The following is a 25431-nucleotide window of genomic DNA, read 5'->3' as shown; positions in this document are numbered from 1 at the left end:
TCTTGACTCGATATGCAATGGGAAGCCCGTGTAGGGAGCTGAGGACAAGTCTGATGTGCTCCTGAGATGTTGCTGAGATGAGCTGCAGCTGTCTGTACTAGCTGGAATTTCCTAAAGGCTGATGCAGCTGGTTGAAACTGGTTCCTGCTGCTGCTGCTCTGTCCCTGTTGGGAGGAGGGACAGGATAGCTTGAGAAGCAAAGACCTGCCCCCTTCTAGGGTGCTTAGTGTCCCCTGTCAATTCTGGTAAGGCTGGTGGTATGAAGAGCTGGTTGGAGCTGGTTCCTGCTGCTGCTGTGTCCCTGTTGCCGGGGGTGGGCGGGGGGGACGCCTCACTAACCTATTAAAAAGATTTGGTCATGTCATCAAAACAGCAGGTACAGGGAAACCAGCTGACATAAAGGCTTTTTGCAAGCCCACGTTGACAAAGTCCCTCCCAAGAGACTATTCAGAAAACTACATAGTCATGAAGAAAGAGGCAAAGTTTCTGTTTCAGAAACAGAAACAGAAACAAGGGGCTTGATTCTCCTTTTCATTGCAGCTGCTTTATGCCACATGGCAGCCTAAAACAGTCATCTAGGGGACAAAACGAGGTCTAGGATGAGCAGAGTATCCTGGGTGGACAAGGTGGGCCTGGCACAGGACTTGTGGTGTCATCAAGTAGATTTCTGTGATACAAACTGCATCAGACTCATCACTGAGAACGTCATGTATTGTTTGATGGCAGCAGGTCTTTCTTGATCAGCATCTGTTTTAGTTCAGGTAACTTTGTGGTGCCTTTTTTGGGTCCTTACCTAGATAATGGTCCTGTGTAGTGGATAGGTAGTAGATGTCTGGTAGCCAGTTTCTTATGTCTACTCTGCTGTCTTCTTGGACAGTTCCTCCCTATTTGAACTGTGATAGGTGAAGTAGTGTGTTGTGTCATGGGATGCTCTGAATAGAGGAAAGGTTATCTGGTTCGCCAGATTCCATGAGCAAGACGCATCTGTTGGACCCCTTTTGGTAATATGACCTAGCTGAGTCCCAGGAATGGACAGAGCTGGAATAGTCTGTTCCTGTAGTCATGGATGTTCTGGAAGCATTGTGGCATAACAATGAAAATAATTATAATAGTAATAATAATACTAGATAGGGTGAGTACAAGAAAACAGAGGTATCAATGGCATCAGGCAGCTGTGTGTGGTGTGTGTTCCCTTTCCTGCTTTGGGGGAGAGGCAGGCAATAGTATTACTAATGAGTAGTGTGTGAGAGTTACAGCGTAAAATGTCCACCTGAACAGGAGGAGCATGGTTGAGGTTCCTTCCCTATAAGAGAGACAAAGCCTTTGAGAGCCTCATTCCCACTGGTGATTCTTGTTCAAAGGTTGTCCATTCTGGCACGTAGACTCTCCCCACCCCCAGCCCCATTCTCACGATCCAGAGAGACACACAGCTCATGCGTACAACCAAACCATGGCCAACCTGAACTTACCAATTCATAAGGACTTCCAGAAGGTTCTAAAGACATACCTGAAATCTCACAAGTCTCTTCGGGATCAGGCTAAGGCTCTTAAATTGTCCTCATTCAATCTTGGGGCAAGCTGAAAAAATACTCTGGGATAATGCAAACATTCCAAACAAACACCTGATCAATGAACTTCCAGGCTTCAACCTACCCCAGAAACAACAGCATACACTGAATCGTTTTAGAACACTGCATGACAGGTGCTGTCAATTTCTTACACCTTTAGAAGATGAGACAATGCATCTTGTCAATGTGGACATTAGTTGCAAACTATGGACTATGTTATAAATTCATGTCCGCTTCAGTCTTTTGCCAATGGCATCTCCAAATCACTCCTGAAGTTACCCACTGGCTCACTAATCTGGACTTGGTTCTTCAAACATTGCTAATCATCTCCCTTGGCACACAAAAGAAGTAGTAGTTCCTGGGCTGCAGAGAGGGGAACTGGGATATGAGTCACAGCCTCACTTTCAAAATGAGAAAATCTCTCTTCTTTCAAAAGTGAACGACGGCCCCTCCCCGGCTGTGGGAAGGAGGGGAAGACGGCAGCAGTGATAGGGTATAACTGTTTCCATACCTTTGTTTTAAAGGTGTTGTTATTAACTGAATGTTTGTAGCAGGTAGAAGCACCGAGCCTGAAGCCCCACTATACAGCTGTGGTAGCAGAGACAGCAGCAAGCAGCAATACAGTACATATCCATAGGGTCCAGGCAGGTATGTACTTGGGGCAGCTATCCTGTGCTGGTGCTCACTGTGTCCATGCTACTGCAGCTACACTACTATTGTTAGTGTGCTAGCTCAAGGAGAGTTTGCCTATGCAAACTGGGAATCATACGCCTAGCTCATAGCCACAGCTGTGGGCCCCACTCAGGAAAGTGCACTAGCTCTATATGTCTCCTGGAGCTGGAAATTACACCTCCAGCTTGAAGTGTGGATGTATTTTTTGACCAAAGCCATATTCTGATTGGGTTTGTCAGAGTGCAGAGGACAGAATCTCTGTTTCATGATGGATTTTTAAAAATTGGCTTTGTTCCGAATATGAGCAAAACCTGAAATTTCCCATAGAAAATTCAAACAAACTTTTGCTTCAGGTTGATTTAGATGCTTCATTTCAATTTTGACTTGTTATATTAAAACAAAAAAGATTACATTGTCTTTTCAAAACAAGAAGTTGAAATATTTCATTCTTAAAATGTCAAAACATGTCCAAGTGGAATGTGGTTCAGCTGAAGTTTCTCTGATCAGCTCTAAGCTTTCTTGGGTGGGATAGCTCAGTGGTTTGAGCATTGGCCTGCTAAACCCAGGGTTCTGAGTTCAATCCTGAGGGGGCCATTTAGGGATCTGGGGCAAAAATCTGTCTGGGGATTGGTCCTCCTCTGAGCAGGAGGTTGGACTAGATGACCTCCTGAGGTCCCTTCCAACCCTGGGATTCTATGATTGTTACAACTGTGAGTCAGCTCCCAACCCAACCAGGACCAATCACTGAATTACAACAGCAATTACAAATCCCTACATGTTATAATAAACCAGTGGAGTGGGGGAGTATTAATCCAAGGAAGAAATAACAAAGAGCAATATGGGGGAGGGAAGAGATGCACTGAGGGAGGAAAAGTGACAGTTTTAAGATGGTAGGCTGCCTGTGCAGCAGCAATTTTAAGACCTTCCAACCACTATTTACCTACAGTACTTTCAATTGTAAAATCCTTCACTGGGAACTGATGAGAAGATTATAAGCCATCTCCTCCTCCTCTGTAGCTCAGTTAAGCAACTTTTTTTTCCATTTACAGATCTTATTTTATTTATTCTCCCACTGATATTCTGATGACGGTAGGGGAGGAGGCAGGGAGGTCCTCTTTCATGCTACAGATGTGGTGCAGAATGCTGCAAAGGTAAGGTCATACTTAATCAGATAATTTTCAGTACCAATATAAGCATGTACCTACCACCTCCATGGCATCTCTGAAGCAAACCTCACTTTATTTCCCTAGCACTTATTACTTTTACACAGCTGTTCACTTGCAATATGCTTACACATAGTTCTCCCTTCACTTATACCTATATAACCTAAATGACTTCAGTGTGTAGCCCTTCTCCTGGGTACTGTTAATAGTAGGAAGGGCCACATTCAATGTAGTCTAAGGCTGTAGCGTAGACATAGCCCATCACTACAGCCAGTCAGCAAAACTTATGTCACTCACGGGTTTGAATATTCTACCCCACTGAGCGACATAAGTTACACTGGCACATGCATTCGTGTGCACAGTGCTATGGTGGCAGGAGAGCTTCTCCCACTGATATAGCTTATGCTGCTCATGGGGTTGATTTTTTTATGCCAACAGGAGAGCTCTCTCCCCTCAGCACAGAGCGGCTTCCCCACGAGTTGTATCAGTACAGCTGTGCCACTGCAACGCCGTACATATAGACATACCCTAGGAGTTCCATTTAAAATAAATGAAATGACTGGATCAAGTTCCCATGTGAAACCTTTTCTGCTCCCAGCTTTTAGGAACTTCACATTTGGTCCTGCCTGGTCACCTTTACAGCTGTTTCTTTCCAGGAACCCTTAGGCAACTCCTTTTATTTGAGGGGACAAGATAAACATCTAATGACACAAGCAAACCCCAAGCACTGTGTTTGGGGTTACAGCCAACCCCACAGTTCCAGTTATTAATTGCCCAGATTGTTACAGCCCAGAATGCTTACTCACAAAACAATCCCCCTACCCACCTACATCTCATCACAAATCCATTTAGATTCAGAATGGCCAAGTGAGCACCTTGAGACAGCTCTTCTTAGCCTGTCTGCTGCAGGCAAGGGAAGTACGCACCACTAGGCCTGCCATTGCCAGGTCAAGTTCTACAAAGTCAGCTCTATACAAGCTGCAAATCTGGGAAAGAAACCCAAAGGAAAAGCAAAACGCTGGTCCACAGTCTCTGCTCTCTCCAGCAGTCTCTGATAAAGTCTCTGCTTCTCTTGTTGAATTTGGACAGTTAGAGTCCACTACCTAACAGCTCAGGGTGAACTCCTTTCCCCAGGCTGTTTCTCCTCCCTTTCCTACATATATTTACACTTCCCAGATGCCATAATACAACATGGCACTATACAGAACTGCACAGAGGTGAAATCATAGTATGTACATGAAGCTTACCAGAGCTGACTTCCCCCTCGCTCGCTAGGTCTGGGGCTTGCACGTGGGAGGACAGGTTTTGGCTCCATGTTGTGACTCCAGTTGTCTAAAATGATAATTTAGACTACTACTGAACAGTATGTCGGCCAGCTCCATGGGACGGAGATAGCTGGGCTCCAGGCCAACCATGCTCTGTGCCCACAAACACTAGTCATAGCCTGAGTGTGAGCAGGAGTGCTATATAGCCACTTGGAATCTTCCCCACCCTAGCTGAGGGCCCTGAGGAATGACATCCATATGAGAAGGGTTATGGAAAGGTTTCCACTAATTAAGTGATCACCAGGAAGAGAAGGTAGGATGGGTTGCACAAGTGACACAGCAAGCTGACTTTTCTAAAATTGAGCTGTCAGTTGCAAGATGAAAGGCCTTTTGAGGCAATGATACTTGCAAGGTAGTTGTGTGGACAGCTGATGATAGAGAGCCTGTCCTACAATGTCCTCAAAGATAACTGGGATTTTAAGGGCCCAGAATCCCAGTTCTCCCATCTCTTTTCTTACCTGCCTTGTGAGGGCTACTGCTGCAGCAACGTTCATGGGTGCAATAGAGGTGGATAGAGGATCAGCAGAAAGCTGTCCATCTTCCCCCCACCACAGGTGGTTACATATCACACTGATAAGCCGTGGGTGTGGGTCCTCTACCTGTTCTGGGCTGGCAGCCTTCAGGAGCTGTTGGTCCTTGATGGTACTGGCTACGCAGAAGTAAAAGGCAACTGTACTTTCAGTTCTCAATAGTTCCCCTCATAGTTTTAGGACAGAAGTTCAAAACCTGGGTATCACAAGTTATGCTCCTAAATTCATATTTAGGCATTCATGTGGCCTGACATTCATAACAGCTGAGCACTCACGAATCTAAGTGCATTCAATGGGAGCTGCTGGTGCTCAACATCTTTTGACAACTAAGCCACTTTTATTTAGGTGTCTAACTATGAGCTTGGGAGCCTAACATTAAGTACCCAAGTTTGGAAATGTTGACCCTAGTTCTTACATTTTCTTATTTGTAGATGAATATTCTGATGTCATCTTAATTTGCTTAGAAAATTACATAATCTCTGAAGAAATGAAGCTTGTTTTGTGCTAGTGACCAAATTAATGTAGCAAATAATAAAGCTGTTCTACTTAGGACAATGGCCTTTTGCAATTAGTCTTGTTGCTAAAGCAACTTGTGCTAAAAATGGATTTCTCCAACTGCAAAGACATTTTTTAAAGGCCCAAAAAGTGTACGTTTACAACCGCAGGGGCCATATAGTTTGTAATATTAAAACAACACCTTAATAGGCTACTAAAGAAGCACTTTGCATCAAAATAACACCATCAGCTGTTCCTAGTTCAGGCATATGTATTCCCATGTAATTCTCTGCACAGATGAATAACTGATCATGGATCATCTATTTTCTCTGCACTATTCTCCATTTCTCAACCCATTTAATTGTCTAGTTCTACTACAAACAAACAAGGCATTAAAAATTACTTAGAAACCCAATTAAAGGAGGACTGTTGTTTTTGGAGAATCCTGCTGGCATATGTTGCTGCCAGATACACAGTATTTAGCAACAGTCACACCATGATTTGAAGTTTTACATTTTTAATGTGGTGACAGCATGCTGCAAGTTTCATTATAAACTGAAATATAACCGCATGCACTTCTGTTCATTGTGTAAACTTCTTTTTCAAGCACATGGCATTAGACAATTAATTATATGAATTTCAGCTATCTTAAAGGAATATACCGTATAGTGTACTTTTAATAGCTTTTAAAATCAGTTGCAAAATGAGGACAAAGATTATTATAGGTGGAGTTTCTTCCATTGATGTGTAGATGATTGTCATGCATAACACCCTTTTGTGTAAATTGCAGTTACTAAAGTAAATCCCCTGGAAATCAAAAGGCCAATAAAACTTTTGTAGGTAAATAGTTTTGAGGATCTGTTTTTCCATTAAAGAAAGCTGCACTTTTTGGACTGATCCTCAGTCTTGCAGTTTTCAAACAGCCATACCACAGAATGCAGCTACTTAAATAGATGCCGTTCAAAAAACATGTTAAAGAAAATATTTTCTCATTCTGCAAAGCCCTGCCATTCTTTGCCTCAAGAAGCCCCCAGATGCAAGTACTACTCAGTGGGAAGAAGGGTGGTAGAATTGGGTTCAAAGTTATACCGTAGCTTATGCTTCATATATTTAAACAGCTTCAATGCTAAGGCTTCTGGCAGCAAAGAAATCACCTCAAGAAAACAATGGTGTATCTCCCAGGTTGACTCTTATGAGCATTTTCATGGCACAGAATAATAAAAGGTTTCACCAAAATATCCTGTGTTTTAACGATAAGTTTTTAAGCTTAAAATATCCCATTAAAAGCTGGGACACTGTTCTCTCCGCAGACTATGTAACACTGGGGCCTATCTCGAAAGCAGTGCCCAATGATCGCTGGGTGTGGCTCACAAAGGGGACAGCTACAGAGCTGAGTGCGGTTCCCTGGTTCTTGGGTCAGTTGCACGCCTTAAGCCCAGGCTGATGTAGATCACAGCAGGCTTCTGAAGTTCAGTTACCTCTCTTCTGTGTCTTCACTGGCTGGTGAAATGAGGATTAAGCAGATGGAAGAATCTGAAGTGAGAGCAGCTGGGGCCTCCCTAGGGAGCTTTTGGGCTCTCAGATGATGTCCCATCGGTGGGAGGTGAGCGCTCCTTCTTCTCTTGATCCACTTTAACTACTGCCATGACCAGTGCTTAATTTGCCTTAACCCAACTGTTGTAATGAAGAAAGCTTGGGTACAGATTTCTTCCATGTCATAGCTCTAGCCACGGTCTTTTTTTCGACATAGTGGGCTAAATTGTGGCCTGGCTTATACAATGGAGTAAGTGGGTGAAAGCAGTGCTTAATTTGTAATAAAAGAGAGGCCAGAGCTCAAGCAATTTTCTACCTTCATAACTGACACAGCAAGCCCAGAGATGCTGGGGCTGTGAATTGCCAAGCCTTGAAGTGCCGGGGTTCAGCCCTGGCAAGTCCTGGCACAAATTAAGCACTGGGTGTATGTCACCTCCTGACTCCCTTGTGATTCCACAGGTACAAAAAGAGGAGAGTAGGCTCTGCAGACCTGCCACATTCCCCAGCTCGTGGGCGGGAGTGGTTAGGGACAGGGCAGAGCCTTGGCATTGCCTCACACAATGTGCTGGCTTGCAGAGTTACACTAGTGCTCTAGGGGAAGTAAGCTGTGCTAGGTTTAGGCCAAGGCTGGGCATTCTCCCCTTGCAGCAGGGGAGATCAGTAGGAAGTGGCAGAATGTGGCTCAAGAACAGTCTGCCTCCCAGTCTGCTCCAGAAAGAACAGAACGACACACTACCCCTTGCTTGTGGCTTATAGTTCATTATTCAACCCAAAGATAGTTATTTGCAAATTTTTCTAAGTCAAATGCTAGTAACTATTATTGTTTGAGTACTCATCTCTTCAGTTAGTAAAACTGTTGTATTCAGTTAAATTGCAATATATCAATGCATAACTGTAATAGTTTCATGAATCTTATCCCTCTGCTGCAAGGCAGTTTGATTGTCTACATGCAGCAGTTCCTTGTGATTACATCCACTGATTTATCTTTCCTTAAAATGCTCTTAAGATGTCAGTTCTGTATATTAGCACTATTGCAGCTATTAGCACTTCCAATCTTGCTTGTACACCAGCCAAGGAATGTGGGTTATTGCTAAGATATGACTCACTTTCTGGTTTATTTTTCTATTTTAATATTTCTGCAACTGCTTGTAATTTTATCTCTACGGATTCCTCACAAAGGGAATTTTTTAGTGGTGGACATGATTAATTATCTTTGCATGTACAAATACAAAGGGTACCAGAAAACTGATGTCCTGTGTGAAATTTTCTGACAAAACTACAAAAGCTATTAGCATATTTTAACCGAACAGAGCCAAATTCTTCCCTCCGATATGTGCCTGCAGCTCCCACTGAAGTCAAAAGGAGTCGTGTGTGTTAAGGTGAAATTTGACTCCTTATTTAATTGTTAGTGATAATCAGCTGTAAGTGATTTTGTAACTTTACCACTCTAGCTATTTAATTTTTCACTCAGGGCTTTATGATGATACTAGTTTTATGTACAAAGAGAGACTTAATTTTGGCAAAATCATTTCAAATGGTTGTAGAAAATGAAAAACTATTCAGTTTCAAAACTCAAAAGTTGACTTATTTAGCAGTATGTATCAGAAAGCCTATAGACTGCTTTCACAGGAGTCCTCAGAATTACAGAGACAAAGTAAAACATAGGTGCCTAATCCTTTCTGCCCATCTCTGGTGGCTGAAATTTTCTTCTTTTACTAAAATCTAGCTTTCCCTGCAGCACACAGAAGGAAAATTAGATGTTCTGCACTATCTCTGTTGTTGTCCTGGAGAGCAAATATTCACATGAGGTTTGCGATCTAGCTCCAAGTCTCAGGGATTGAATTAAACTGGTATAGCCAACATGCCCTATTGGCACTTCTTGTTCACCTGATGTTTGAGCGCCATTAGAAATATGTCAGACTTTTCCTTCCCCCTCTGTCTCTGGTCCAACTCTGGCTCCACTCCCTCTCTGCCTCCTTCCCATGAGCACAATTTGTACTTGTGCTGGGCTAAATGCACAGCCAGCAGCCTCTTGTCTATTCAGATTTGCAACATTGCTATAAAGGATTGAACATTACCATGGGATCACACAGGCCTGGACTGGGACACTGAGAACTTGCCAAATAGGCAGCCATTCTCTTGGATGTGCCAACTGTGGATTGGCAACTAGAATGATCAGAATTACTATTTATTCTGCTGACTGCTTAGTGGCCTGAGACGTTTATGGAAGAGGAGAGTGAATAAGAATCTTGATTTAACTCTTTCTCTTCTGGGAAGAAAAGTCCCCATTTTCCCTCCTCTAAGGAGATGCAATGAAATGGACAGTTCCTATGGCCTCGACAGCCAGCTCCAAAATCTTTGTCTCAAAAGGACAAAGGAGAAAATGGACTGAAGGGAAAGGTGAGTTGAATTGAACCAGTCTACATCAGCCATCCTCCTCAAATACGTGGTGTGGCCTATATTCCCGTGAAATCTCAGCAGCTCCAAAACAGAGATGGGTTTGGGTACACTCATTCCTCTGGCTGAACTTTCATTGTGTTTGGTTTTGGTGAGTCAAGTTCATTATAAGTAATTCCCACGTGTGGTATGATATCTAAATACACACACTCCCATCAAAATGGAGTCAAGATACTATTACCCCAATGTAGCTGTGTCTACTTTCTGTAATCTGTCCAAATGTGGGTCAAAAGTTAGTGTGTCAGCTTTAAATCATAGGGAAGGTTTAATCTTTGCGCTGAGAGATGGTTAATTGTTCTGCTAATTGTGACTGTGGGGTATATATATCAGAATTCTTATTTGCCCTATTCAAGCACCAGCCTGTTCAGTTACCTATCAATCTCTAAGCATTTCTAAAAGGACCATGTCTGTAACATGTGAAACAGAAATCTGTTTGCAGCTCATCAGCTCCAGCACATTACGAGAAGGGTAGATCTAGTAATCAGCTAAAACAGTATTTAAGTGCAAAATGTGAATCTTTGGTTGCCCCTTTCGTGCAGCTTTCCACTGCTCAGCAGCTCCAAGCAGATGTAGTCAGGCTCATTGTTGCTTACTGATTTCCATCAGTTTAGAGCTGTTCAAATAGCTGCTTATGACAAAATAAATGTCATCCATCAGAAAAGATGTCACAGGTGATGTAACAAATATACAGAGACAGAATGTGCCTCCTTCTTTACGATGGGTAGTATCTTACTGCATGCATTTTTTAATTGCTCTCTTAGGCAGGGATTGTCATTTATTATGTATTTGTACAACGCTTAGCTCAGTGGGACCCAATCGGCTTGTGGTATTTAGGCCAGGACTACACTAAAAAGTTAGGTTGACCCAGCTGTGTAACTCAGGGGTGTGAAAAATCCACACTTTCAGTTGACCTAACCACCCTTCCCTCCCCCCGCCCCCACACACAGCCCCATATAGCCAGTGGTAGGTCGATGGAAGAATTCTTCCATCTACCTAGTTACTGCCTCTAGGTAGAACTCCTAGAATTCCTCCCACTGGAACCTTAGGCTAACAGATTATCGGGGTGCTCAACCTATGCCCCACAGGCTGTACATGGCCCACCAGAGTATTTCATAAGACCCACGGCCTGCTTCAACACAATATACTGTTCTAACGGCTGATTCATTAGCATTTTGTTGTCATGTTTACACAATGTGTAAACAGGTTGTTTCTATGTACAGCATGTCTATCTAAATACATAGGAAACAAGATGAACTTAAAATATAAATCAATACAGGTGACATTAAGTCTTACTAAAATATGCAGAATCTGTTTGGCCTACAAAAGGTTGTGCTTAGGTTTATGTGGCCCTCCTGTGTAATAAGGTTGAGCATTAATTAATAAGTAGTACTACAATTAGTCATGGACTAAGGTGGCAAAATCTGACCTATAGTAACGTCAAGCATGCAATATGATACTGTCAGTAACTGCTGTTAGAAACCTCTCTGTACACTGCATAAGGAAACTGTTCCTTTTTAAATATGTCTGGAGTCCCAATAATATCTATTATCATTAACACCCTGATCTTGTACTCCTTGCACAGTTTGAGAATTTGCAGGTACATAAGAATGCAAGATTCGGGATTTTAACAAATTGTATCTGAAGAACACATTCACATATACAATACCAAGATGATATTTATACTGGATTTTCTATTACTTGGATCTCACTGAAGTTACCACAACAAAGTTCCATGGTACAATGTGGCATCTGCAAGAATAATCCTAACAATACCAGTGAACTCCTTTAAAGGGCTAAAACATTTATCACCATACCTAACTTCCAAATTCCACATGAATACTAGTCATGTCTTTGTAGAAAATTATTCAATAAAAGCTTTATAACTATTTCCTTGTGGAAATACTTCTGTTTCTGTGTAAGACACTGTGATAGAGCAGTTCACCATTGGTAACTGTAGCAATTTTTTCCCATCCTAGACAAACCTCATAGAAGGTTATCATTTTGCCATTCATAAGCTGACAAATACAGAAATGAGTACAAAATGGCTTGATTCAGTTAAAGAAACGCTTACTGGACTGTAAGAAAATACAGATCAATGCAAATATACTGATTAATTTCATTATACACATCCGACTATTTCCTGCATTTTCAGTGCCTGTATTTATGGAAGTCTCCATCTGATGCTTAGGCTCCAAAAGAAGTGTCTGTGCTACACTTTTAAAATATTTTAAAAGGAATAAAACCCAAAAGTTTTCTATAGAGTCACAGCCTTTTGGTCAAGTCAGAAAAGGTTCAGTTTGTCCTCATGGAAACCTTTACTATGACCACCAAGATGGGAGTCCATTTCCAATGTCTCCGGGAATTACACACATCCTTTAAATTGACTGACAAGTTTGAAATAAATTGTGCAATTTTCTTTTTTTTTTTAATTCTTTGGAAATATATTCTTTTTAACATCAAAGTAATTTCTGGGCACTGAGCAACAGTTGGAATCTTCCCTTCTCTGACTGGTAAAAGACCTGGGGAACAAACTTTTTTTTTTATGCATAAGCTTAAATTTTAAAAAATGACAAGGTAATTTTGTGGGCTCAGCTTCGGCCACTTTAAAAGAAGCCTGATTGTCAGAAATGCACAGCGCCGACAGTGCTGAACACCAGGCCCTTTCTGAAGTGGACACCCCAAAATTGGGCACCTTATATCACTAATCACTTGTTAAAATTTGAGCCACAATATATATCCATGTTGGAGCAAGCATCAGTAGTTACTTTCAGATGGGAAATGCAACAAGCTGATTTCAACGAAAAGCAGAGATGCAAAATATATGTAGTTGAAAATGTCCATTAGCGATTGATCCAATAATCCCACCTACTTTGCAGCATTTAAGCCTTCCCAATTATCTTTTGACTCTTTAAGTGCAGGAAAATTTGCAGCTTTCCACATTCTGAGTAGTCTGTTTTCTTTATAGTAACTAATGTACTTAAATGTAGCTGACAGGTGACAAGAATAGCTAAACATTCACACATCCCTAATCCCTAACTTTTTTTCTCATCTTCCCCTGTGCAATCACAAAACACAGATTATGCTTTAGGGCCCAATGCTGCTCCCAATGGAGTCATTGACTAAACTTCGGCAGCTTCAGGAGGAGTAGGATTTCAGCCTCATTCCTGAAGTGTCATTGTAACATATCTGACAAACACAGGCATATCTTTGAGAATAAGGCTATCTGCATATTTGTGAAGGACTGTATGATGGTTGGCTAGGGATTGTTACTAAACCCCATTCAGGAACTCAAATCAGTGAGGCGGGAGAATTTATTGCAGACCTTGGGACCAGTAAACAAATCCAGACAAGTACCACCCACTGGGGTGAATTGCATATACTGGCACCATTCTGTGAGGTGGTGCAGTTACCCCAGATGTATGAAAGGCATCACTCACGAAACTGAGCATTTGTTTACCAGTTTATCTACTTCACATTATTATTAATATGTTGTCCAGTGGCACCTAGGAACCCAACTCATGATCACAATGGCACTGTACAAACAGATGCTGCCACAAAGAGCTTACAGTCTAAGTAATCACATCTCTCAGACTCAAATTTAGTTTCTTCATCTCAGTAGTTCCCAGGTGTTGCACAGAACATGACGAGAGCTCTGTCTTTTCAGCAGAAACAATAGGAACAGGCAAAGATTGTTTCTAAACAGTACCCTTCCAATTCTGCTTAAAAAGAAATAAAACAACTTGGAAGAGAAAGAATGATGGTGCCTCTGTTTAAATTGACTACAAGGCAAAAGTAAACTACAAGGCAAAAGTAAAGAGGAAATGTCTAGCTGCTTTTCCATTTAAGGCATGGCATCACTGCTATATATTTAATCATCTAGATAATAAATTATTTACAGACTCAGAAACAGTAAGTTCCTTAAAGCGTTTAGAAATGGAAAGAATAGCCCTTATGATGGTAGTAATGTTTAGGATTAAGCTAATTCTTTGAGTTGATTCTGCTGAAATATATACCATAATTGCAATTACTCTATCACATACTTTTTCTATAATTCCTTTCACATTGTTATTGATCTCTCAGGAATTTGGGTGTAAATGGAGGTTTCATCTTTCCTCATCAAGCCTTCAGAGATATTGCTCTTCCAATACTTGTGCCTGATCCTGCCAGGCATTATGGGGTTCCTGGGACATGCTGAGTGTCCTCAAATCCACATTCTTCTCTGAGGCAACTTGATTGCAGTGGGAGCTGAGGACACTCAGCACCTTAGAGGACTGAGACCTAAGATTATGTCTACACTTAAAACACTACAGTGGCACAGCTGCATCTGTGCCACTGTAGTGCTTCAGTGTAGACACTTAGTACAACGACAGGAGGGGTTCTCCCATTGCTGTAGTTAATCCATCTCCTGGACAGGCAGTAGTGAGGTTGATGGAAGAATTCTTCTGGGTCTTAGGTTGGCTTAACTACATCGCTCAAGGATGTGGATTTTTCATACCCCAGAGCGATATAGCTGAGTCGATCTAATTTTTTAGTTTAGACCTGGCCTTAGTAACTGCAAAATCACATATATCTGTTTATAGTGTTAATGAATGAATCAGGAAAGAACAGAATTCTTTTAGAAAGGAGAGATTTTTCTATTCAAGTATAAATATAGTGGTGACAATATAAAACCCAATTCTGCATTACTGGCATACCCCAAATTCCCAGTGACTTAAAGGAAGTTTGGAATACTCATGGTATGATGGATGCAACATAAAGATTCGAAAGGTCTTCCAGAAAGCATGCATCCGACAAAGTGGGTATTCACCCACAAAAGCTCATGCTCCAATACGTCTATTAGTCTATAAGGTGCCACAGGACTCTTTGCTGCTTTTACAGAGAGCATGCATGACTCTAGCAGGTTTGGTTAAAATATTACAATTCTTCTTGTATTACAGTATTTATTCTACTAACGTCTAAAGAATCATGAAGCCAGAATAGTTCTAGAAAGGAACCGAGTGGGTTTTCAGTTGAACTAAAAGTTGCTGCTTCTTATGTAGATATTTAGTTAACTGTCTTCCAAATTAGGTTTGTGCAGCTATTTTGGGCAGAATTCACTGGGCACCTCAGTATGAGCCACACCAATTTACAATCCCCTTAGACGCATACCCAGTTAATGAGGTGTAGCCTATACCCTCTTACACATCACATCTGAATTTTGCTCACTTTTGAATCTAAGGGAATATAAATTTGTGTAATCTATATGCTAAAGATCCAGAAGAGAAGATTTTAGGGGGAAAGCAACTAATAAGAGTTGTTATTTAAGGAAGGTTACCTCTTACTGCAGGACAATCATGCTGCCAAGTCTCTGCAGCCTATACCTTTTCCCAAAACTCCTCCTCAGACAGGTTCCTACAGCACAGATGTGGTGCTTAGCAAAGTTAACACTGACTCTGTGAGTATATTAAGTTAGCTCTGGAATCTCCATGGGGCTAGTGGTGGAAGAATGATGCCTGACTTCCCCAGTTCCACCCTACACCACCTCTGACCCAGCCCACCCCTCCTATAGGCAGATACCTATTCCCACAGAAGAGCTTCCACAAGATATAGGGTGGATGCCACAGAGGTGGCACTGCCCACTTTTGCACTACCTGATGAGGATCTGTGGGGTTTTCGTCCTGTGAAGGTATAAGAGATGATACGGCCTGCAAAAAGCCTAAAATTCCAATGTTTGATATTGTCAAGGATATTACCTTAGATTCTCTATTAAGTTCAGTCCTGTATAGATACTCACTGGAGTGTGCTTTTCCTAATCTGGCTGAGTCCCTGTGGAGCCTGTAAAGCGTCAGTGATCACTATACAAACATTTTAATAAGTGCTTTGCACATTCATTAATACAACCTAAAGCACAAACATTTACCAACTGTTTTATTCAGGTACTTCAGACAAAGTCTGGGTTTCATTTTAGATGCTCAATAACCACATGGCGCATCATTAAATCCTGTATCTGAATTCTAAAAGCAGCACTTAGGGAAATAAATACCCATTGTATGTGTTCATGTGTCAATCTGAGTAGCCAGGGTGAGTATGGACATCTTATTCAGAAACTTATATTTGAAAAGTGGGCCCAGAGGGTGAAAAAAACAAATTGCATACTATATCTTGCATTGGATACAGTCCTTGCATATCTTTAGTAAGACAGGCAAATTGCCTATCACTGAAGTGTATATAGGTCTATTATTCCATCACCTTTTCAGTTATATTTCCTTTTAGCCTTCCATTTGATATGCATCAAAACTCTCCTTCCACAAACTGTCTCTGAATGTCAGTAAAGTATTATGCAAATAAATTGAGCTGTTCCGCTCTCTCAGGTACACACTGCACATATTTTATGTATTACAAAATGCCATCACTTGAAAGGCATTGTGGTCCTGTGGAATAAACACTTCAGGATTTTGCATGGTGCTATGGAACACCACACGCGGAGGGTATGTCTTAATAGGCAAAAAGGGTGTGTGTTTCAACTGAATTAGCTTAACAGATTGAAAAGAAGCATTACAATGCAGGCTAACCAGTTTGAAGCCATGTTAGCTGGCCATGGTGTAGGCTCCACATTAGGTTACAACAGGACTTTAAAAGTGTTAGACTGCATCTCACATGGCTTTTGCTTAACATGATTGAAAATGAGGCCCAAGCACACAAGGGCTTTCAGTGAGATTTAAGTGGTACAGAAGATTGTGCTGACTCTGTGTGTGGAGTGAATTTCACACAGAGACTGCACACCTTGTCCCCTGGGTCTGACTGAAAAGAATGGCTTGTTTGAAACTGTGATTTTTAGTTTCATTAAATATTTAAGTTCTTTCAAGATTTTCCTTGGACTGATAGTGATTCTCATCTCTTGGAAAGATGACTTGCTGCAGGAAGAGCTATTTCTGCTTAGAGTTCTAACAAAGAAAAGGAAAAATGATATGCCCAACATGTTAGTTTTGTCTCCAAGCCCTTCTTCTTGCTTTTCCCACAAGGGGGTGCTAATTGGATTACTGTGTATTATGCTCCCTACACTGTTCCACAGAGCAGTTTTTTGGGGTAGGATAGAAGGCTATTTTCCTCTGAAGCAAGATCAAATATACAGGCACTTCCATCAAATCCATCTTTCTTTGTGAAAGGTCTCACTTAAATAATGCATACCATGTAATTTGCAAGTTGCTACCTTACACATAGAGTTTTACTCAGTGATATGCACCTCTCACCCCAAAATGAAGTGCTTTCTACTTATACAAAGTAGTAAGTGAGACAACATGAGATCAGTGCTATCTGGGGATGGTTTGCTGTTCAAATTAAAATTTTGGTCATTACTAGTTGCTGAAAATATTCTATGCATCTTCACATCTCCAAAAAGTCACTAATATCTCATGATTACCTTGAAAAAAACCTGTATCTGATTCACCATCGTTAATCCAATTCTATGCCAGTGTAACTCCATTAAAAATAATTACTCTTCTAGCTCATCTCTTTATTTCTCTTTTTTCAGTTGTTACTAAATATTTAGTAAGATTTCACTAAGGATTTATCTGCAGCTGTTCCTTACTTGACATCAACCTCAATTTACAGCATCACAACTCATGGTTGTATAACAGATTTGAAGTAAACAGAGGTTAAGGCATCCGTCTTCACAGAGAATTATAATTTTAAGTTTGAAATAAGCAGCAGGAGAGTATGAACTCTTTAAGAATCAACAGATCCTGCTTTAATACAAGTACTCGTTCAGTACAAACAAGGAATAAGCAAAGTAAAAATGAGACTATTTTCATTGTTTTTCTCCATTAAAAATCAATCACTTTGTAATTCTAGTTCCAGATTCTGTCTTAAAAGAATATATTATCTCCTTGATACATGTGTATAACTTCTATCATTGGTTTAACTATAACACTATCACTAGGGTAACGATAACAACTCAGGACAAAGACCTGAGTATCTTTGTGGACTGCTCAATGAAGACCTCTGCCCAATGCCCAGCACTGGCCAAAAATAGCAAACTAAAATGTTAGGATGTATAAGAAACAGGATAAAGAATATTACTGAATATATCGCAATGCAGTTATGTACATCAGTAGTACAGCCTTACTTGGCATGTGAGGTTCAGAGACGGGCAACAAGAATTATTAGAGTCATGAAAAAACTTAAAAATTGAGAATCTTTGCCACATAAATGGATAAAAGGGTGTACAAACCAATGAATAGTTTAAAAAAGGGGGAGGGGGAAGTCAGCCACTGCTGTTCACCGATTCTCATAACACAAGAATTAAATTTAAAGGTGGCAAATTTAAAAATGATGAAAGGAAATTCAACATTAAATTAGTATGTGGAACTCATTTCTACAAGATGTAATTGAATTCAAGAGCTTAGGAGGATTCTACTAATGGTTGGTCAATACAGTGTTAGCAAGAATATACACAATTGTAACAGCAAATATTAATAAACAGGAGAAATAAAGAGATGAGCTAGAAGAGTAATAGTAGGATATAAACCTTCATGCTTCAGGTCATAATACAATCTCTGATTGTTGGAGGTCAAGAGGAAAACTTTCCCGAGGGCAGGTTATCCATACATATCTATTGCAGAATTCTTGCACTTTCCTCTGAAACAGCTGGTACACTGTCAGACAGGACCAGGCCCGCAGACAGAAATTCTGGGCCCCAGGGCCAGGACCGTCCTTGGGGGCGGCAGGGTCTGGAAGTGATGAATTCGTCACCTCCAGAACTGACCCCACACCGGGGCCCGGCCCCAGAGTGATCGTGCGCACCTAGGAGTCCTGTGGCCCGCCAAGGCAATTTTAAAAGGGCTCCTGGGCCTTTTTAAATCACTCAGGTCTCTTGGCAATTGCTCCCTTTGCCACCTCGTCAGCGGGCCTGGACAGGACACAGAAATAAATGGACCACTTCTCTGTTCCAAAAAGGCAGTTCCTATGGCTCTATCCATGCTAGCAATTATTACTGATATATATTGATTAATAAAATCCATTTGCTTTTAATTCAAGGTTTCAGATTGCTATGTTTTTGTTGACAATAGAAGCAAAATTCCCAAAAGTTTAAATAAAATTATGAAATATCTTCGGGCCAGATCCTCTCCTTTGCTCTAACCTCTTTGCACTACTCAGGTAGCACACGGGCTGTAATGGCCATTAGCAAAACCACTGGGTGAAGAGGAAATCACAGCTGGTGTAAAGTTGATGGAGCCAGCTGCCCCACATAGGCAGCGTACTGAGGGAGGGAGTTTGGTGGGGGTGAGGCAGAGCACTGGCCCTACTGTGGCCATCCTCCAGAGGCATAAATTTCAACAGCCTATATAGCTGCTGTAACTTATGTCAGGGCTGGCCCAGTGCAGAATCAGGGAGTCACAGCAGGCTCCCTGAAGCTTCCTCTCCCTCAGCTTCAGGGTGAATCAAACCCATAAACTTGATTTAAACATTGGAAACAAACTACTAGTAAGCTGTCCTGCAGTCAGTACACACCCTCTCCCCGTTTTAATGTCCACGTTTTTTACATGTATTTGCCTGTGTGTAGATTAGCAACAATAGGCTGCAGGTGTAAAATAGGTTAGTCTATGATCTAATTGATTTTTTCTTTTTTTAAAATGCCATCAATTTTTCCTCTGAGAATATCTGTTATTTCCCAAGGAAAAATAAGCAAGCAAAAGAGACCCCTGGTGGAATTGCAATACAATATATTTGCCAGCTGCAGTCAGCATCCAAGATTCTTCTCTGCTAACTTATCAAACTAAATACTGTAACTTTGAGTCATTTTGCAAGATTGGGTTGTTTCTACTCTGTATTTTTCTCCTAGCCACTGTAGTGTTCAAACAGGGGCATTCACTCGGTTTGCTTTTCTCAGCTCCAGTCAAAGACAGAAAGAGACACACGGCACCAAGTACACACGAGACGTTGGCATTTCCGCTTTTGCACTCACCTGTCAATACTTATCACACACAAAGTCATAATGGAAGCAGTGCAACACATCACATCCATAGCAATGAAGACATTACAGAAAACGTGGCCAAAGATCCACTCTCCTCCAATGAGGTCAGTTACGCTGACAAAAGGCATGACGGCCACCGCTACCGAGAGATCGGCCAAAGCCAGGGAGACAATGAGATAGTTGGAGGGCTGCCGGAGTTTCTTTACAAAGCACACGGAGATCACCACCAGGCAATTGCCCGCGATGGTCAGCAGAGTGATGAGGGAGAGAATGGCCCCGATAACAACTTTCTCCATGTTGCCGTAGCTGAGGATCTGCTCCCCGCAGCGAGTGTCATTTTCGGCCGCCAGGCTGGAAGCGGGGCTGGGGCTGGCGATGACATCCTGGATGATCTTCAGCCAGCGGGGGGGCAGGGAGCCAGCCACCATCCCACTGCTGCTCAGCTCGCGCGGAGCCGCCAGGGCGAAGGCGCGGAGGTGGCCGGACACGTGACTGCTGTTGATGTCCATAACCATCTTGACGGGGGCTGCCCATGAAGCCGCCGGCTCCCAACACGCTGGGTCCTGGGGAGGGTCCCCGGGCCCGCCCAGCCCCCAGCTCTCCGGGCTCGACAGTCCGCGGGAGAAGCGCCTCAGCCCGGTTAGCTGATCATTGCCACCAGAGGTGGGGCGGGTGCCTCAGCTTCCCCCTGCCCCGCTGGGCTCGCCGGCTCCGCGCCACTGGCCGCGCTCCGCGGGGGCGGGCATCTCGCCATGGGGTCAGCGTGCCCCCAGCGCTGCCCGTGGGGGGGCGCGCCCCCCAGCGCCCGCTGCTCCCTCCTGACCCGGGAGGCTGCCTGCTCTTCCCCGCAGCTGCTGCCTCCACCGCCGCGCCGGCCCGCGACCCCGCCCACCCCGACTACCTGCTGCGGGAGCGGCGGGGAGGGAAGTTCGAGTCTCCCTGGCTGCTCCGCCCCTCGCCCTCCTGCAGCCGCTCGCCGCTGCCTGTGGGCTTCAGTAGCCTGCCCCGCTGAACTGGGGCCGTGGGGGCGCCCAGGCTGCGGGGGGCGGGAGCAGAGTCACACAGGGGTCTGCTCACAGCTCTGCCCGCCACCCCGGCAGCTACGGACCCGTCCTGGGCATGCCCCTCTCTGCGCCGTCCCCCGCCACCCTTGCTTGGGGAAGGCGAGGAAAGGGGGTAGGAGGGGAGGGTGGGAGAAGAAGGAGGGGCCCTTAGGACTGTAGGCTGGGATGAGTAGCTGCCAGCATCCTAGCTGTGGCCGCAGACTCTGCTATGCTCCGTGTGGGACCAGGGGACCTCTGAAATCACAGTCCCGGGAGGACGTGGGGATGTGGAGCCAGGCTTTTCCCTCCCACGTAGTTTCGCGGGAGGAAGAAGACTTTTAAGGAGCTCATCTGTTTGAAATAGCAGGGCACAGGCGTGTTGGCAAGGCAGATGTCCTGCACGCTGAGGGCTGAGATACCTATGGGATGCGCGTTGTGGGGGTGAAGAAGAGCAAAGCTTTCCTGAGAAGCTAACAAGAAATATCATTAGCAACGTCTCTTGCTGTTTTACCACTGATTTTGAGCTTGCCGGTGCCTAAGCCTCATAAGGAATCCTGTCCATTGCTAGCCTTTCTTTCCTAATTTGCTTGACGGCTGATTCGTTTACCCAGAGTCTGAATTAATTCCTGTTCCATTCATCTTCACTAAACAGCTGGGGGTGGCCTCCTGTAGTAGTGCATTTGCAGACCCCTAAAAATTTTGAATGACTCCCTGTGCTGGGAGAGAGCTCTCCCAGCGCTGCAGGTACTCCACCTCCCCATGGGGATTAGCTTACAGAGCTGGGAGCTGTGCTGCCAGTGCTGGAGCACTGTTTACACTGGCGCTTTACAGCACTGTAACTTGCTGCGCTCAGGGGGATGTTTTTTCACATCCCTGAGAGAGAAAGTTGCAGCGCTGTAAAGCACCAGTGTAGCCAAGGCCATAGTCTGTGGACCCTCTAGGGGTTAAAACCACTGTCAGAGCTGTTTCTTTCTCTCCTGAAATGTGGGCTGTGGATGGGCCCAGCCTAGTGATGGAGCCATTCAAATGCAAGTATAAGGAGACTGTTGCCCCCTTACTAACATTCAGTGGGAGTGTTTTGGTTGCTAGCTCCCAGCACTAAAAGGGGAGGGGTCAATGACTGACAGTCCCCAGGAATAATGGTGAGAGGCCAATGCTCCAGATCAGCCTGATTGACAGGGCAGGCAGGCTAATCAAGGAGACAGAAGGCCAGGGTGGGTCCCGTCCTCCATGTGAGCTGGAATTGCCTGGGTCAGACAGGGTGGGGCCATGCTAAGGAGAAAGCAGGGGCCCGAGCTGGAGAGCAGAGCCATGCCAGATCCAGAGGGGCCAGAGCTGCAGCAACAGAGCCAGAGACACAGCCCAGGGAGCGCAGCTCCTGTGCTGGGAACGGAGCTGCAGCCATAGACCCAGAGGCACAGCCCAGGGAGAGCAGATCCTTTGTTGGGAGCAGGGATGCAGCCATAGAGCCAGGTGTGGTGAGCAACTGAGGCCAGCCAAGGAGGGGACCTTAGGCAAAGGGCCCAGTGCCGAAAGACACCCCCAGCCGGTCCTTGCAGGCCAGACTGGGAGGGGGTTCTTAACCCAACGGGGGGCTGGTGCTGGGAAGAAGGGTCCCACCACCCAAAGCCCGGAGGTGTGTGGCCACCACCATTGCAAGTGTCCAACCCACAGCATCGCTGCAGCACAGCCAGGGCCTGAGACAGAGGCCTGGGACCTACAAGGAACAGACTGTGAACTGCCTTGATGTCCAGAGACACTCTTTGTAATGTTCCCTGCCATGGAGCGGGGTGATGTGTTTTCCTGTAACCTTTCCCATTTCTTCTTATTCTTTTTTAAAATTAATTGTTAATTAAACAACTTGTATTTGTTTAAACTGTATGGAATAATCAGTGGGTCAGAGAAGTGCCCAGTGCAGAGAGGGTACCCCGGAGTGGGGACACCCTAGCCCTTGTCCTAGGTGACCACAGCAGGGTTGGGGGTTGAGCCCCCCCAGGAATCCTGGGCCCAGCCTTGTTGGGGTTACGAGAACTCTGCTAGACAGGAAAGTGGAAGGGGCGTCCTCAAGGGCAGGAAGGCCTCTGAGTAAAGGAAGTGGGAGCAAGGACTCAGATTCTTTTGCTAGCCCACTTCATCGGGATAGCGCAGAAGCCAGGAAAGTTCCCCACAATAGCGGGACCGTTCCCTGGCTTACACAAGGCAGCAGCAGGGATTCTGTGCACCCCAGCTGTGGTGGCCCTCTGTACAGGGGTCAACTGCACCCAAGGAAGAGTTAAGTTCTTGCAGGCTGCTTATCCAGCAAGAGTTTAGTAGTCGATGGTGTGTTTCTACATTGTAAAAGGAAGTTTCTCACTGTTTTGACTGACCTCAGGGCCAGTTCTAGGGTCCCATTATTGGGAGGTGCAACTGGGTATGTCGAGGCCTTGGATGTCACTATTTAAAAAACAACTGACCTTCCAGGAGTCCAGGGACTAGTTTCACACCTGGAAAATCTTGGGTTTAAAAAGTAAAATTTGGCTATGGTATCAGTATTTTAGTGTGATTTACAGTATATAAATAGGGCCTTTGGTTTGGGGGTTTTATTTTATTTAATTTTTCCCAGAAATGTATCGGTATTTATTGCTACAACAAAAACAAGTGAAAATCAGTGGGAAAAAGTATTTATAATTTTTCTGGGTAAATATCAGTGTTTATTTTGGTGAGCAGAAAGATGGGATGAGGGGAAGTATTCGGAAGATTAATGCTTTTATTAATGGAATTCAATGTGGCTTACTGCAGAATTAAAACAACTCCAAACACAATGCTACTTCTGAGTTTAAGAAAACAATCTCTCTCTAATCCCCAAATAAAACTTTTCATTTGAATAAATATTTACTGTTGTAGACTTAGAACTATTAGCCTATAAATATTTACATTTAATAATTGGGCAACACCATTTGCAGCGCATTTACTCAACTTCATTCTTTTCTTCCACTTTGGGGTCTTTTTAGAACTTTTGAAGACTTTCTTGTGTTCTGAAATGTATTCTGGTACAGCTTTTTGTTTTCTTCCCATTTTAGTGTGTCATATCTTTAAACCATTATCTGCTAACCACTTGAAATGTGTACGTGATGGCCGTGAGATTCATCTGTACATTCAGATGTGCATGCACTTCAGAGCTTGCATATGTGCCCGTTTGTGTGTATCTTCTAGACTAATACACTAGACTAATAGGCTAAGCCTTATTTCAAGAGGCAGTTTTGCATATACACACAGACTAATGTTTTATTGTAATACATTTACCTCATGCAATGTATTGTATTTTCCTAACAAAACAAGTAATTTTTTTATATATTTGACTGATACAACAGTAGGGTGAAAATCAGAAAAAATGAATATTTTTTGTAAAAACCAGGATTTTTTCAGTAAAAATTGGTTTAAACTGAAAACAAAGGGGCTTATATATAAATAATGAAACCTCTCCAATCTGCTGCTGTTCTGCTGCTTAACACTGGATAACTTTGCACACATTTTGGCCTTTCTGACAATACCTGTGGGGCCCCTTGAAGATCATATGTGGGGGGGGGGAAGGGCAATGTCCTCTTTCCCCCTCAGTAGTGCCAGGTCTGACTCAACTAGATGATTATGATACCAAGATCTGAAGGAATAAAAGAAGTTAAAGACAATAAAATGTGGAGGAAACAGGAACACTCTGCCAGTGGAAAGTCACTAGAGGAGATTCCATTGCTTCTGCACTAGCTGCCCTGACTCCCAGTGTAAAGAGAAGGAAGGGGTATGTCAGGTGCAGGAGATAGATGGAAAGGGGCATGGTGGGACAGAGTTCTGCCACAGTTGATCCTCCACTGGTGTAAGGTCCCTGAGGATCTTACACCAACAATGTATGTTGCTGCCCTGTCTTGTGCCAGGGCTGGGCATCTAAGAATCAGGCAGCCAACCCTGGCTCCCTGTGACCCCGTACTCTCCACTCCATCCAATGAAAATAAAAGCTGTTGTCTTTTTCTGCATTTACTTGACAACTGAAGAATACAGAGGAGCCGGCAGGATTAATATTGCTATGATGGAAGATGTTAATGGCTGCCAACAAGAGACTCTTTAATCAAGAGACAATCATATACCTAATTAAAGTTGATGGGTAGGCTAACCACCCTTTTTTCAGGCTAAGTGGAAGAAGCAATTAAACCCCTTTACGGAGTGAGATAACAAGAAACAATAGGATGCTATCACCCAAGGCACTGGGCCATGTGGAAAAACCTAAGCATAGTGAAGCCACATCATCCAAGAAGTTTCCTGGGAATGATTGCAATGCAGAGGCTGAGGGAATGACTAATTGCTGCTGCAAGTGATGATATCTGAGAGGCAGAAAGCTAGAGACACAGGGTATGAGTGGCCCTGACAGCGAGCAGAGGTCCTTGGGGCACAGGACTGGCTGAAAAGGCAGGTTTGAAATTAGTGAGCAAGGAACCTAACATGTTCTTTGTAAATAAACAGATTTGCACCAAAGAAATATTTGATGCGTATCATCAATTTCTCCTTCTAATGGAAACAACCCAATAACGCATTGAATACTGGCTAACCACTTGAAGCAAAGGGGCAATCAAATTGACAAAAATGCACAAAATAACCACCATCCCCTCCTTTCCCCCTAAACTTAAATACAGGATAGTGTCAGGAATGTACAAAAAAATAAAGAAGT

General features: G+C 43.4%; 1 protein-coding gene across 4 annotated transcripts in view; it reads right to left on the bottom strand.

Moving 5' to 3' along the window:
• HTR7 (5-hydroxytryptamine receptor 7) overlaps positions 1–20405 on the bottom strand; it is a 64259-nt gene extending 43854 nt beyond the window's left edge. For all 4 annotated transcript variants that reach the window (XM_030570846.1, XM_030570848.1, XM_030570849.1 and 1 more), the window contains exon 1: positions 19687–20405. In XM_030570846.1, coding sequence (XP_030426706.1) covers positions 19687–20210 — 524 coding nt within the window. In that variant the 5' untranslated portion in view covers positions 20211–20405. The remainder of the gene's footprint in view (positions 1–19686) is intronic.
• Positions 20406–25431: the final 5026 nt, after the last annotated feature.

This window comes from Gopherus evgoodei, chromosome 7, assembly GCF_007399415.2.
Source record: "Gopherus evgoodei ecotype Sinaloan lineage chromosome 7, rGopEvg1_v1.p, whole genome shotgun sequence".
Classification (NCBI taxonomy): Eukaryota; Metazoa; Chordata; order Testudines; family Testudinidae; genus Gopherus; species Gopherus evgoodei.
The sequence above is the reverse complement of the archived record's forward strand: the minus strand, read 5'-3'. Positions and strand labels throughout refer to the sequence as shown.